This window comes from Streptopelia decaocto (genome assembly GCF_964273445.1).
Source record: "Streptopelia decaocto genome assembly, chromosome: 4".
Classification (NCBI taxonomy): Eukaryota; Metazoa; Chordata; class Aves; order Columbiformes; family Columbidae; genus Streptopelia; species Streptopelia decaocto.
The window spans coordinates 67,397,742-67,411,325 of NC_138658.1; the positions used below are offsets into that span (position 1 = coordinate 67,397,742).

A 13,584-nucleotide genomic window follows, 5' to 3' on the forward strand; every position below is an offset into this window, starting at 1 on the left:
TCAGAGGCCAAAGCTCATGATAACTGTTTTGTGGTGAATGGTCAATTGTTACAAAATTCTAATTGGTTCTGGGTCAGTCCCTTTGAAATGGCTGCTGTGCTCTAGCAATTTTTTCAATTAATTCTTAACAACTGACAAAACTTTGGATCTTGTCAAAAATCGTTCAGATTTTTATAGTAGGTAAGAACATGGAACAAGATTAGCCTGGATTAAGAAAGATTCCTACATACATTATCACCAAGGTTATAATTATAGTTTAGCTTCCTTTTTTCTTTGCTCTCAAATTAATGATTAACTAGCTCAGCGGGGTTTTCTTCCCTGTAAGTACTTACTAAATACTTTGATAAGGATAAATTGTAGAAATGCATATGTGTATTCCTTCACCGTCTTACGAATAAATAGGGCAAATGCAAGATTCAGCTAGGAATCTTCTCAGACGTATTTTCACAGAACTAGGTTTTTGGACATAGAAAAGCCCTGAGTAGAACAAGACCTGTATTAGTCCATTTTATGCCCTCACAGACACAAGTCAAGAAGTGACCAAAGACTAGTTCTCCAGCAGTGTTATTTAAAGAAGCCTCAAGACTAACTTTTTTTCTGTTGAGTTCAGACTTCAAAGAGGTGAAGCATATTGAAGGACAAAGTCTGACCACATATTTTTTCACCAGAAAGTCCCCAGACAATGAAAATACATTTAAGGTCTCTTTTCTACAGCAAAAAAATAGCTGAGTCTAGGAGCCAATTATATCAATTGTTTGCCTGTAAGATAAGCAGATAAGTATGAACATTTCTTACCAGATCTACAGCCGGTATTCCTGTCTGAGGGGAAATAATAAAATGAAAACATAAAGCTTGAGATTCTAGTTATGATAGCTGTTGAGATTGTCTTTCGCCTGTGGGAATATCAAATTTCTGTAGGCTTGGGGTCTCATATCCACCCCATCAGAAATTACCTACATAACGTTGAACAGCTTGATTAGTTATCCCTCTCCTTTAATTGCCCCCTTTTCATTTTTTTCCTCTCTGAATCAATATTACCTACCCAACGCATAGCAAGGTAAGATATTATTTAGGGCTAAATTAGACCACTAGGCCACTAAAGTGCCCTTGGGTTTCAGGAGGGACAATTAGATCTGCTGGTCAGAAGCAACAGTGGTGGGAGGACACCAGCACCAGCTTTGAAAACCTACTACAGTGGTGAACTTTTATATTTGATATACATTTTATATTTGATAGCTTATATCTCTCACAACAGTGATATAAAAAACTCGGCACAAGCCTGAGTCCAAACCTTTCCTAGAGATTAGATAGTCCTCACGGTATGCGTGTTCCCCTCACATCTATCTTCTGCCCTGAGGAATTATGCTACTTTTCCAGTCATTCCTATCTATTTGCTATATAGCAAAGATGCACAGGCAAAATGCTCATACATGCGTTACATGCAGAAGTAACAGAGATTACATAAGTAACCATAGAAAGGTGGTTTTGTTTTGCTTATCTGTATTTGGTGGTATCTACGCTCTCCCTAGATAACCCACAGTGAGAAAGCTGGAGTAGATTTCAAGTTACTTCATGTTTATCCAGCAGGGCATCACTAACCACACCATCAGCATCATCACACTTGTATTTATCAGCCAAAGTGGACCTCATTTTGCTATGCTAAATATGTAATAAATTATGTGCCTTCTTTACCATTTTCCCTTGGACATAATATTTAGGGCAGTGGGGTCGCTGGCAAGTGCTCTTGAGAGAGGTTCTGCTTACTTGAAAATAAGGGTAGGAGCCATAGATCTGCCTCTGTGAGCAAAATATGTGCTGTTATTGACATACTGTTGTTAGATTGCATAGTGGAAGTGGAAGTGAGACAGATATATTGGCAGACAGACAGATAGGTGGATGGGTGGACAGATAAAAGGATTCATTCTGTAGATAAAACTAAACAACATATTAAAACACTGACCACGAACAAAAATAATACCGAACATTGACATAGTGTGGCAGTTTATTGTGTCACTGAAATATGAAGGAAAGGGGATACAGCAAACTTTTAAACCTTGATTGCACATCACCAGTTCAGGTACCGTTTCACTATACTACAAGTGTTTCTGGCTTATGCATTTGGGAAGAACACAAAGCAGAACACACACAATAAAGATTTCAGGACAGGGTAGAGAAAAGCCACATCAATGGTAGAAAGATTGGACAGGATCCCAGTTCATAAGCCTGAGGATGGAAGAGATTACACAACAAGCCCTGATGACACTGTAAACGTCTTCAAAGTGGCGGTTTCAAACATTGTGAAAGTGATCAAACCAAGGAGTATAGCCTAAAACTACATGTTGTACAACCCAAGCCATTCATTGCAAGGCAGGAGGGAATCACATCAGACAAAGAGTTAAGCATTGGGAGAGTGGTAATGGAGGTAATTGAGGCACCATCACCAGAACTATTCAATAATAGATTAGATAAGTAGTAGAAATAATGCAGGGGAATATCCTGCATGACGCAGAGAGTTGAACTAAATCACCCAGGAGAAGAATAATTGCAATTATAGATCTGTTCCACTGCCACTAAAAAACAGTGGTGCCAGGTGCAAGTATTAATTTTATTAAAAACTGAACTGGAATGCACATAATCTGAAACATAGCCAAAAGCCATATGTATTTTATTTAGGAAAGAGACTCAAGCCCATTTCACAGACCTATATTTTATTGTGTTAATTTTAATTTTTGCAAAGTTGATGTTGACATTGGAAAAGTACTTGACCTACAAAGTCTGGTGAAACTAAGTCCCTGTTCCTTTATTTCTTTCATATTGGGAGAGGGTTATGTTTGATTTGTGAACCTGATATTTCATTGTAGTTTTTTGCATGTTCATAAAAATGACCTTGGAATATTCTTAGTATATAAAATAATCTGAGAATATAAACAGTATATTCCTCTAGGGCTTGTAGCAGAAAGTAAAAACGGCAGTGGAAAATTAGTGCATGTAGCCTTTCATGAGATACAAGAGCTTCTCATTTTCTTTAGACACTTCTAAAAGGTCGATGTATGACCCATCTCAGGTCTTGCCTCCCATAAATTAAGCCATGGTTTCCTTACCATTTTTATTGAGAGAAGCACCTAGAGTCTCTTTCAGAAAAGACCTGATCAAAATAAACTCTTTCCAAACCACTTGACTTACCTTGGTATCATGCCCGCCTTGGGTTTGTCAGGTGTGTTCCTCCGCTTCCAAGCAGATCTGTGAGGGTTAGAGTAATCTAATCAAGTCTGACAATAGCAGTTTGCCGAAACATAGCTTTGGAGTGAAAAGCCATATGTTTAAAAATACACACCTTTCAGAATTTCCCAGAGCCTCTCCCCACATTGCTTTAATTTACAATGTTGCTTGGTTTGCTTACAGTAATCCTCTGCCAGATTTACAGTGGAAGGCACTTTCAGTTCATCAAACGCAATCCCCTACTATTACTGTCACCCTCTTACGGAGCCCCTTTCATAATACGAAGTCAGTGAATTCAACATAAAACATAAGTATCCATTGATCCTGGCATCTGACCCAGGGCAAAAGCTCATACAATAAAGAGACAAGTAGACATATTAGGGACATTTCCCCATTGATTTAGATCAGAGTCCAGTGACACGGCAAAGGGGACTGATGTCCTAACTGTATCAGCCATCTGCTAGTTGTGATAGCGATGCTTATGGATTCTCTCTCTCTCTCGACACATGCAAATGACTGAGAGATCAAGTTTCTGTTATTGGGAGTCTTCATTAAAGGTGGGATTTGTCTTAATAGCTGAGTTTCTAATCTTAACACTTACTGTCAAACTTCTTTGCATTCCTAAATCAGAAATCTTATTTTCAAGAAAATAGGTATTCTTTTAGGATAAAATTTATCTAGCAAAATAACACCATGGAAACATTAAGAAACAGTTGTTGCTTGATATGTTTTCAGTTCTGTGAGCTCCTTAATATTAAGATATTACTTTATTTTCCAGGTACTTTTTCACAGCTTTCATGACACAATCTGTAAGTTCATGATGCTAAGCATACTTATTTTTCAATTTAGCTGCTATCTTCTCATCTGTTTTGCCTGGATCCCAATTTTACAACTTTTACCACATGGTTATGAAAAACTTGTTGACACGAGGGTATATAAATGTCATCCTCTTTATTCTTAAAAAGTTAGGATTAGGAGTCTAGGGAAGAGACACATATGTGAAGTAACTATCTTATAATGGAAATTGAATGCAGATATTTAGTTACAAATCCACAAATTACACGTTCTTTTAAAAACACATGCACATCCTACCACATAACATTTCCTACAGAGTAATGAGAGTTCTTTGCATCTGTAATTCCATATTAATGACTCTCTAAGCAAACATTGAAATTACACAGTAATATACCCTAGCAGCTCCAGATCACTTGTGTTGCGCAAAAAGGCAGTTATGTCACAGTATGCATCAGAGAAGTTGTCAAACCATCCTACATGTACAAAACATTAGAGACTGCTATAAACAATTTTTTTAACCATTTATTATTTTTCAGTGTCCTGTTATCTGCTAAAACATTCAAATCTATTTCAAAATACATGATCATCAGTTATTTACTCAGCTAATGACTACAAATAAATGTACAGGTATTATAAATCTCAGTCTGCATTGAAAAACATAGGGATTCAGCTCTCTATCTGTTCACCCAAAATGATTTGTTCCAGTTTCAGTAACAGACAGTGAAAGATTCACTGGACATTGCAACCCTAAGGAAAGAATGAAATACTTTAGTCCCTGAGTCCTGACTGTTGATTTACAACATAGACCTAAAATTATTACTTATTTACAAAAATGCAGAATAAGGAATGTTTATGTTGCCAGAAGTAACTTAAGGAAGTATATGCTTCGTAGTGAGTATAGCCTCTACATGTTTATGTTGACATACACCTCCTAGAGGTCTGGAACTCAAAGAATGTCATGGTTAGCTGGTAGCTAAATCTCCTTTCTGATTTGAAAATTGATGTTAATTTTAAAAGACTTAATAATATAGAGATTATATTTCAGTGAAATATTCCATTCATGACGCTTAGAAAGAACTAGAGTTTACACCAATCTTTCCAGTTGTGTTGACTCTGTGGGTGGGTCTGCTGTTTCACAGATAGAACTTTGAAATGTTCCTAGAGAAAATCTACAGACTGGACAGAGGTTCCTATAGCTGCCCTATAGATGGCTGTTGAAGGAAATGGAGAGCTGCATCTGGCAGATTTGAAGAGGAGAAACAGGACAAAAGCTGGTCTAGATCCACTCAAGTGCTGATCTTCATCAATTGCCAGGATGCCATCCCTACTTAAGAGCCATGTTGATTCAATAATTTAAATCCAAGGTAAAAGAAGACCATGAAGAAGAACCTTGCCCGTTGTTCTCTCGTACAGGCGCATCCTTTATAAAGGTCATGCTTCCAACCTCTGTAAATCTGAGTATGAATAATGAAAAAATCCAGACTTTGGGAAAGTATCTGTTGCTTAACAAGGTGTCATATCTTCCTGTGTAACAATTCACACACACCTGATGAAAAAACTTTGAGCAAACTAGGGTGGCTTCTGCTTGAATCAGACCAACTCACACATCACTGTCCCAAAGGACACTCATGACCAAAGTAGACTGTGGAGAACTGAAATCCTGACATGTGTCTGTACAACGAGGTCTTTACTCCAAGCTCTGCTGCTGCCTTTGTACTCGAAACCACTCATTGATTCTGGCCTGACATAACTCCAAATTGTCCTAGTATACTCATAATTTTTATCCGAAATATTGGGTTGCTGATTCCAGTTATGGCTCCTGACATATCTACTTGTAAAAGCAACCTCCGTCGTCCATTAGGTGCTAAAAGGCTCACAGCTCGGCACAACATTTTACTTGAAAATCTGTTATTTGCTTCTTTGTTTCAGCCCTCTTTAGGGACCCCATAGGCATGTCTGTGTCTTCCTGTCCTGCTCTGTACCTTCTAGGTTACTGCACATTTTCTGATCTTATCTTAGACTTTCCTGCTTGTACAGTCTCAATTGTTTTTTGTGCAAAAGAACTTGATTTTGAGGATATAGCGGGGAATGTTGTTCTGTTTCACAGTGGACTTTCCACTGAACTTCATTTTTCTTACAATGTCTGATAATGTTTTCTGGTCTCTGTTGGATTTTATATAAAGACCAGTATCAATGTAATTGATTTGTTAAGAGCAGAGAAGAGACAAGTATGATTCTCCCCTCTGTGCACTGATTACACTGCAACCACCATTTCCCATGCCAGAACTCATCATCTTCTCTAGAGTTAAATTCTTCTGTGAAATAAAAGGCTTCCCTTTTTTAGGGGCAGAATATTTCTCAGATACTGCAACACAAAATGGGACACAAGATAAATATTCTTGATACTATAGTGTTGGGTGGCCTTTATTTTTAGTAATTAGACAGTTTCCAGGTTTTTATTTTAAGCAATTTATTTATGATCTTCACTTTGAAGTGACAGATGAACTGGTTGTAATCATGTCTCATGATGTAAAAGTGTGTTCACCTTCAGCGTTAAGGGAAATGTAGATGCATGGAGCAATGAATTTCACCCTTTTACAAGCCTCTCCAGTAAAGCCATACCTCATTTTTCACCATGGTGACTATTTCACATCATAACTATGAGGATACTTCACATACATTAAAAAGGAAAAGATCTTAAGGACTCAATCTGACTAATTCAGCTCTAAGTCAGACACAGACTTTAATCATGTGTTTGTAAGTGAAAGAAGAATCATGCCCAGCTGAAGATTAACCTGCAAAATGGCCCCACTACATACATGCATGTTATGAGGCAAAGAGATACTACTGGCCTTCCAAGAAAAAAGTGCAGCTGTACCTCCACTGTACAGAAGATACACAGAAGACATTTTTTACTATGTCTCCGTGTAAACTAATATTTTCTTGTTCATGATGATTTTGGGTGATTAGTGTTGTGTCTTTTCTGTGATGCTGTGATGAATTCTTCTTTAAATGTGATTAATCTTGCCTAGATTCAAACAAGTCTCCCCTGGGAGTTGAAGTTATGACTCTTCTTTATCTTCTGAACTCCAGTAATGTAAATCTGTGGTGGCTTCCTCGCAGAACATGAAAGATTACTACGTTTTAGGGTAATGCTGCAAGATTTCCTCTACGCAGATGAAGCCCTACTTCTGCTTGTGAACATACAAAAGGTGAAGTAAGTTCAATTCTTTCCTTAAAAAAAGGAAAGACAAGCTACCATTGTGGGTTAAGCAAATGATGATAGACGATAGATAGATAGATAGATAGATAGATAGATACATACATACATACATACATACATACATACATATATAGAGGCAAATCAAGGAGCAGGGGAGATGAAACAAATGAGTTTTCTGTACTCTAGAACAACCCCTGGCAAGACCAAACAGCTATGCTGATTAACTTTTCTCTCTACAGGCTGTACCATGCCTTCCTTCACCTTCTGGATGTAAGCACCAGCCTCATTAGGAGCAAATGTCCAAATAGCAGGGGAGCTGACAACAAGGGCTGGTACAATGTCCTTGTGCTGGTCCATACAGCTGTGTACACAGTGACTAGAGAACAGCAAAGCAAAACAAAATGGTAGCATGTGCCTGGTTCAGTGTGATTATGAGAAAACTCCAGAGGGACACCAGTCCTAGCAGAGTTTTGCAAAACCTTCCAGCAGAGTAGCCAAGTATGAAGGCCAGCACAAATAGTTGGATCTTCTCGTTCTTAGCATGCTCTTGAACAAGAGAAGGTGACACATGCAACAGTGTAATTGATCATCCTAATACCAGGGAATTTTACATCAACACAGGTGAGACAAAAATCAACTTTCCTGAAGCTGCTGCAGCTGGGAACACACATGTGGGTCTTTTTCAAAGAGATGAAAGAGAGAGAGATGCAGTAGCTTTTTTTAAGCTCCTGTATTGCACTGTTTCATGAGCAATATATTTATGTGTGTATCCAATTCATTTTATATATATCCAACAGCTTTTGAAATACATTTTCCTGTTGAGAAAAATTATGTTTATTTACAGTCCTTCTTTTGGCAAGTTCAGGAGCCAGATCTTAGCCATATCTTCCTTTTTCTGTCCAGTTTGTGGAGTATTCTGGGGCAAGCTGTCATTACCTACATGCCATGCCTAAAACAAGGGACTTCCCAGCATGCTAGGACCTCTAGCTACTCTTCTAATGAAACAAAAAAACAAAAAAAAAAAAAAAAAACAAAAAAAAAAAAAAAAACCCACACACACACCAAAAACAAAGCAAACACCTGCAACACTGTATATCTGTATACGAGCTTTTAATAGAGAATCCCTTCAATAGGGACGTACAATGTGTCTTCCTACCCACTTCTCGCCCAGCTGCACTATCTCTTTTCATTATGTCAAACCTTAACATCACGTTCTTAAATCTTAGTTCCAGCAACTAATCAGTTCTAGCAGTGTTTGGTTTGGAGTTTGTTTGTTTGTTTGTTTCCTTCTCAAACTGTTTGCAAGCTCATAGGGGTTTATTTGTTTAGCTTTGTTGCGGTTTGTTTTGTTTTTAAAGTAGCCCATCAACAGATTAGCCAGTACTAGAAGTACGGTAGCTACTAGCAATTTCTTGTAGTAAGAAGTGGTTTGTAATTACAAGTACAATTGTGTTAAGCTCTAACAGAAATGTCAGTAATATTCAGTGCGATCAGCACTGACTGCTCAGCTGGAAATCCTGATACAACGTGAACTTGGTTTTCTTCAGAGAAAGCCACCTTGCCACTGCCCGTCTTACACTGAGTAGCAACAGCTTGCTTGATATTTTTGGCCGATGATCTCAACACCAGAAGTTTTATTTTGATGGAAGAAGAGTATTTCGGGGTGTTTACTTATTTTCTCCGGCTGCCCGGGTGTTTCAGGCATCCGCCGATTGCAACATTAACTCCTAATGATAGTAGCTGTGGAGTTGGTCGGCAGCAAGTTGAGGAACGGGACTGTGCACTCGAACTATGGCGTGCAGATCTTTCTCTTGTTTTTATTACAAAATAACTCGCTCCGGATTTGGGGTCCGCATTTTCCTTCAGTTGTCTCTGTAACTCCAGAAACAATTCGGATGGCAAATTGATAAAACAGAGAGAAGAATAAGACTGAGAATGGATTAATAAATGGTGTGAAAATTACATTAATTGCCGAGGATGCTTACATAACTATGTTTCACCACGAAAACATCTGAGTATGCAGTTATGTGGAAAGGCAGTTTATTTAAATGAATTTTAGTTTCATGTTAAAGAACTAAGGAAAGGGACCTTAGTGTATAGCTGATGCATCTGGTCAAACTTGCATTGCGAGAGACTTTGAAAAAGCCGGATTTGCCTCTAATTATCTCTAACGAGACTGATTAATCTCTTGGCAGTAATCAGGTAAGAGTGTATCGCCTTTTGAAATACAAGAAGGAACAACCAAGGGAAGCTTCTGATATATTATGTTTATCAGTTATGAAAAAACAGACAAACACGAATCAAAACACATCATCCTTGGAAATAAGGACGGTATCGCTTATGTGTGTCTCCATGTGTTTTTAGACACGGAGTAGATCGCAGACTCAGAGGATCTTAATTTCTTTAACTCTCATTATAAAGTTAGATCAGAAAAAAATGAGTGGGTCGTGTGATCTAAATCGTTAATTCGTCTCCCGCATCTTCTCAGAAGCTGCGGTCTGTGGGAACCTGAGCTCTGAAATTCACCCCGCAGTTTTCCTTCACCGTGTCCACTTCGTTATACTACTCTTGCAACAGCCTCGATAGGTTGGGTTACTTTTTTATTTTCTTCAGAGCAAGGGCACTCTGAGACCCTCCTCCTGCTAATTCGAGACCGATTAAAAATCTACAGAGGTCAAACAAGATAACCGCAACAGAGATAAAACTTCACACTGTCCCTGAAGCTGCTTTCCGGAGCCCGGCTGGAGCAAGGGCTGACTTGGCACCGGCTCCCCGGCCCCGTTACACTCGGCGACAGTCCCTGTGCCAGCACTTGCCCGGCGGGGCAGCAAATCACTGCAGCGGCTTCGAGCCGCGGGGCTCCTGCTTGCACTGGACTCTGCTCACCGGGCCGGCCCACGCGTGTGTACATCGGTGTTAACCGCCCACGGAAACACTAATGGAAGAAGAGTGAGAAAAGGAAAGAAAAATCGTGTTTATCTAGCCGAAACACCTACCGCTTTTATTTTTTCCCACTGTGAAACTCGGTAAGTTGCCCCTTTTCTCACGCAAGGGTGAATTTCGTAATGCCACGATTGTATTTTTAATCTTTATTTTTAAAATAAAACTCATCGATGCGCTCTGTCTTTCGTTTGATACTGCCTAGTAGAAACTGTATCGAAAAAGCATGCATTTCAGCTTTCTGAAAATGTTTATTTCCAATCTTTGACTATAAAGTGTGTGAACCTGGAAACCAAAGGACGACAAAAGAGTTTGGAAATCTATGAAAAAAAAAAAATAACACTGCTTTACTCTAGAATAGCAGATAAAATTGTCCCATGAGATTTCAGGGCGGCGTTAGCACAAAAACATGAGAGACAGCTTCTCTCGTTCTGCAAAAACAGGAGACGAGCAACAGTTTGAGAATCGGTTAGCACAAAAAGTGTGAGAGAGAGCTTGGATTTTTTCGGGAGGGACAATAAAACTTAGAGAAGCCACAGTTTAAGAACCAAATCTGAGGAAAGGTGTCTACATTTTGATAATGTCAAAGATGAGAAGTGAATCTGAGGAATCTTAGAGGTGGAGAGTTTGAGATAAAGGAGCACATCATGGCCTTCAGTTTTAGCAAGTTGTATTAAAAGTGACTCGGTTCAGGGTTTAGAAGACAGCCATGGCGCTGTGCAGACAGTCCCCGTGGGCTGACGCAGAGCATCAGCTCCCCTGAAATACAGGCACAGGATAATTTGGGAGGGAGGGAGGCAGAACACATCCCGGTTTCTTTGGTGGCTCCCTGTTAACTTCTCCGTCTTGACCAGAGAAAAAGCGCTGTAAGAGCAAGAACGGGCTGGCAGCGCCCTTTGAAGCTTTAACAACGTGTCGGTGGCCCACGGACACGAGTGGGAGGGAGCCCGGGCGGCCTCTCCGTGGGCCGAGGGGCGGCTGCCGCCGGCTGTGTCGAAGGCGGACACCCCACCGACACGGAGGGGCATAAATAGCATCGGTGCGGCCCCGGCAAGAGGAAGGTCGGGGTCCGGGGGGAGAGGCTATACGTCCCCGTCCACCAGGCTGAAGTGTTTGCCTGGCCCGGGGAGGCAGAGGTAGGGGATGGCGCTGCCCGGATAGAGCAGGGGGAAGGGCAGCGGCAGCAAGCAGCGACTGAGCAGGCTGCTGTCCTTGTAAAGGGCCGGGAAGGAGAGAGCCGCGGCGGAGGCGGGAGGTGACGGCTCACCGGGGGACTCCACCAGTCCCGGCCCGGACCCCGGGCCCTCCGGCTCGGCCGACATCTGTCTCTTGAGCTTGTTGCGGCGGTTCTGGAACCAGATCTTCACCTGTGTCTCGGTGAGGTGCAGCGCAGCCGCCAGCCCTGCCCGCTCGGCGCTGCTCAGGTAACGCTTCACGTCGAAGGTGGACTCCAGCTGGAAGACCTGGCTCTTGGAGAAGATGGTCCGAGTCTTCTTCCTACCGCTCGCCGCCGGCGACTTGCCGCTCTCCCCGACACAGCCCCCGGCTTCCCGCGGCGGTGTCTGCCGGGGGCCGCGCAGCCCCTCCGCAGGGAGCGGGGAGCCCACACCGCCGCCCTCGGCCTCCGGGCGGAGGCCATGGCTCGTCCCCTCCGCCCGGAGCCGGCGGGGCTCGCTGCCTGCAACGGCAAAGCACAGCATCAACCCCCCACCGCCGCCCGCGCCCCCGCCCCGCATGCACGCACGGCCCGACTGAGCGCTGGGGAGTGGGGCCGAGGCCGGGGGGTGGGGGATAGGATAGGATAGGTTGCCGAGAGCTGGCCATAGCCCCCCCACACCCTCCAGAAGAATAAGGAGCTTCCAGTAAGGATCTAAGGAAATCTCTCTGTCGGCTGTATGACAGAGAAGTCAGGGGCTCCTGGACACGGGACAAACAGCCAAGGAGACCGGGAGGGGAAAGACCCTGGAATCAGGTTGGTGCGTGCGCCAGTGGCATCTCCTCCCGTCCGTCCGCGGAGCCTCGGTTCCTCCTCCGGGTGCGTGTGCGTGGGTGTGAGTGTGTATGTCGGTGTGTGCGTGTGCGAGGTCCCGGTCGAGCGGCGGGGAGGGGCGCCGGGACAGACCCCAGCCGGGTGTCGGGCTGAGGGCTTGGCCGGGGGCCCCGACTGGCTGGGGGTCGGGCTGCGACCCGACGTGCGAGACAGCCTGAGGCCAGCTGCCAGCTCTGTACCCGAGTTGCTGGAGTCTTTACTGGGGTCTTGCTCCGCAGGCCCCTCTTCCTCCTCCTCCTCCGGCAGCGTGCAGCGGGCTCTGCCCTGCTCCCGGGCCGGGTGGCGAGGGCCCGGTTGCAGAATGCTGTCGATGCTGAAGGCCGGAGGCGCGGTCGGGGCCGGCAGTGGGGCTCGGCGGCCGCCCCCGAGCTGCACCATGGCGCGCCCAGCCGAGGCGAGCCGAGCCGTTCTACGGCGCAGGACTGGCTGCGGCGGGAGGGCGGCAGCGGCAGCCGGGGCGGAGGAAAGGATGGGTCGGAGGAAGGGAGGAGGGGTCGAGGCGGCAGAGGGAGGGGATGGAGCTAGAGGGAGCCAAAGGACTGAGGACGGGGGGGAGAGGGGGAAGCAGAGGAGGAAGAGGGGGAGGGAAAGCGGCAGGGAAGGGAGGGACAGAAGAAGGAAAAGGAGAAGGAGCTGGAGGGAAGCGGGAAGGAAGGAATGGGGGGGGGGCGCGCAAACCGAGATGCGCTCCGAAAGGGCGCCCTGGGCAGCCGGGGCAGGGCAAGGCAGGGCGGGCCACCCTCCTGCCCAGGTCGTTCACTGGTAGCGGGGGAGGCAGACCCAGTCCACGGGAAAGGCGAAAAGGAGGTGAGATGTCAGGAGAGAGATATCTAGAGTGAAGGAGAAGAATGGAGGGAAAGAATTGGAAACGAGAGTAGGGAATGGGGTGGAGTGTGACAAGGAAAAGCAGTGATGGCAATGAGAAAGGACAGGGAGGAAAGAGGAAGCTGGGAGCCGACGAAACCCTTCTATGTGTTTGTACAACACCTGGCACGACAGCCTACTGAGGGCATTTGCCTCATATTATCCATGCCGCTGAAGGGCAAGGGGAGGCACTGAGAAATAGTAATTTATACAACCTGAGACCCTTCCCTGCGGTCCTTCCACCTGCAGACCCCCAGGCCGAGTATGTAGAGTTCCCTGGAGAGAAAGGGAGCCCCTTGCGTTCCGAGGAGCCCCGTGGTGCCAGTCCCCCCACCCCAAGAGTCTGCAGAGCTCTTCTGTAGTTTTTAAGAGCTAAAAGTTGTATGAGATCCTGCACTTAGTACAGGAATGGTGCGAAGGTGCTGGTCAGTATGCATGTGTGTCTATGTCCAAGGCGTCGTTTGGAGGATGGAGAAGCCTTCGCCTGTGCTGT

General features: G+C 44.0%; 1 protein-coding gene across 1 annotated transcript; it reads right to left on the reverse strand.

The window, feature by feature from the left end:
* Window positions 1-11,259: 11,259 nt before the first annotated feature.
* Window positions 11,260-12,605, reverse strand: LOC309438956 (homeobox protein HMX2-like; the record flags this gene model as incomplete). Its single annotated transcript, XM_082050984.1, has 2 exons — window positions 11,260-11,855; window positions 12,407-12,605. 2 exons carry the CDS (start codon window positions 12,603-12,605, stop codon window positions 11,260-11,262), a joined length of 795 nt encoding a protein of 264 aa, XP_081907110.1.
* Between the last annotated feature and the right edge of the window lie 979 nt (window positions 12,606-13,584).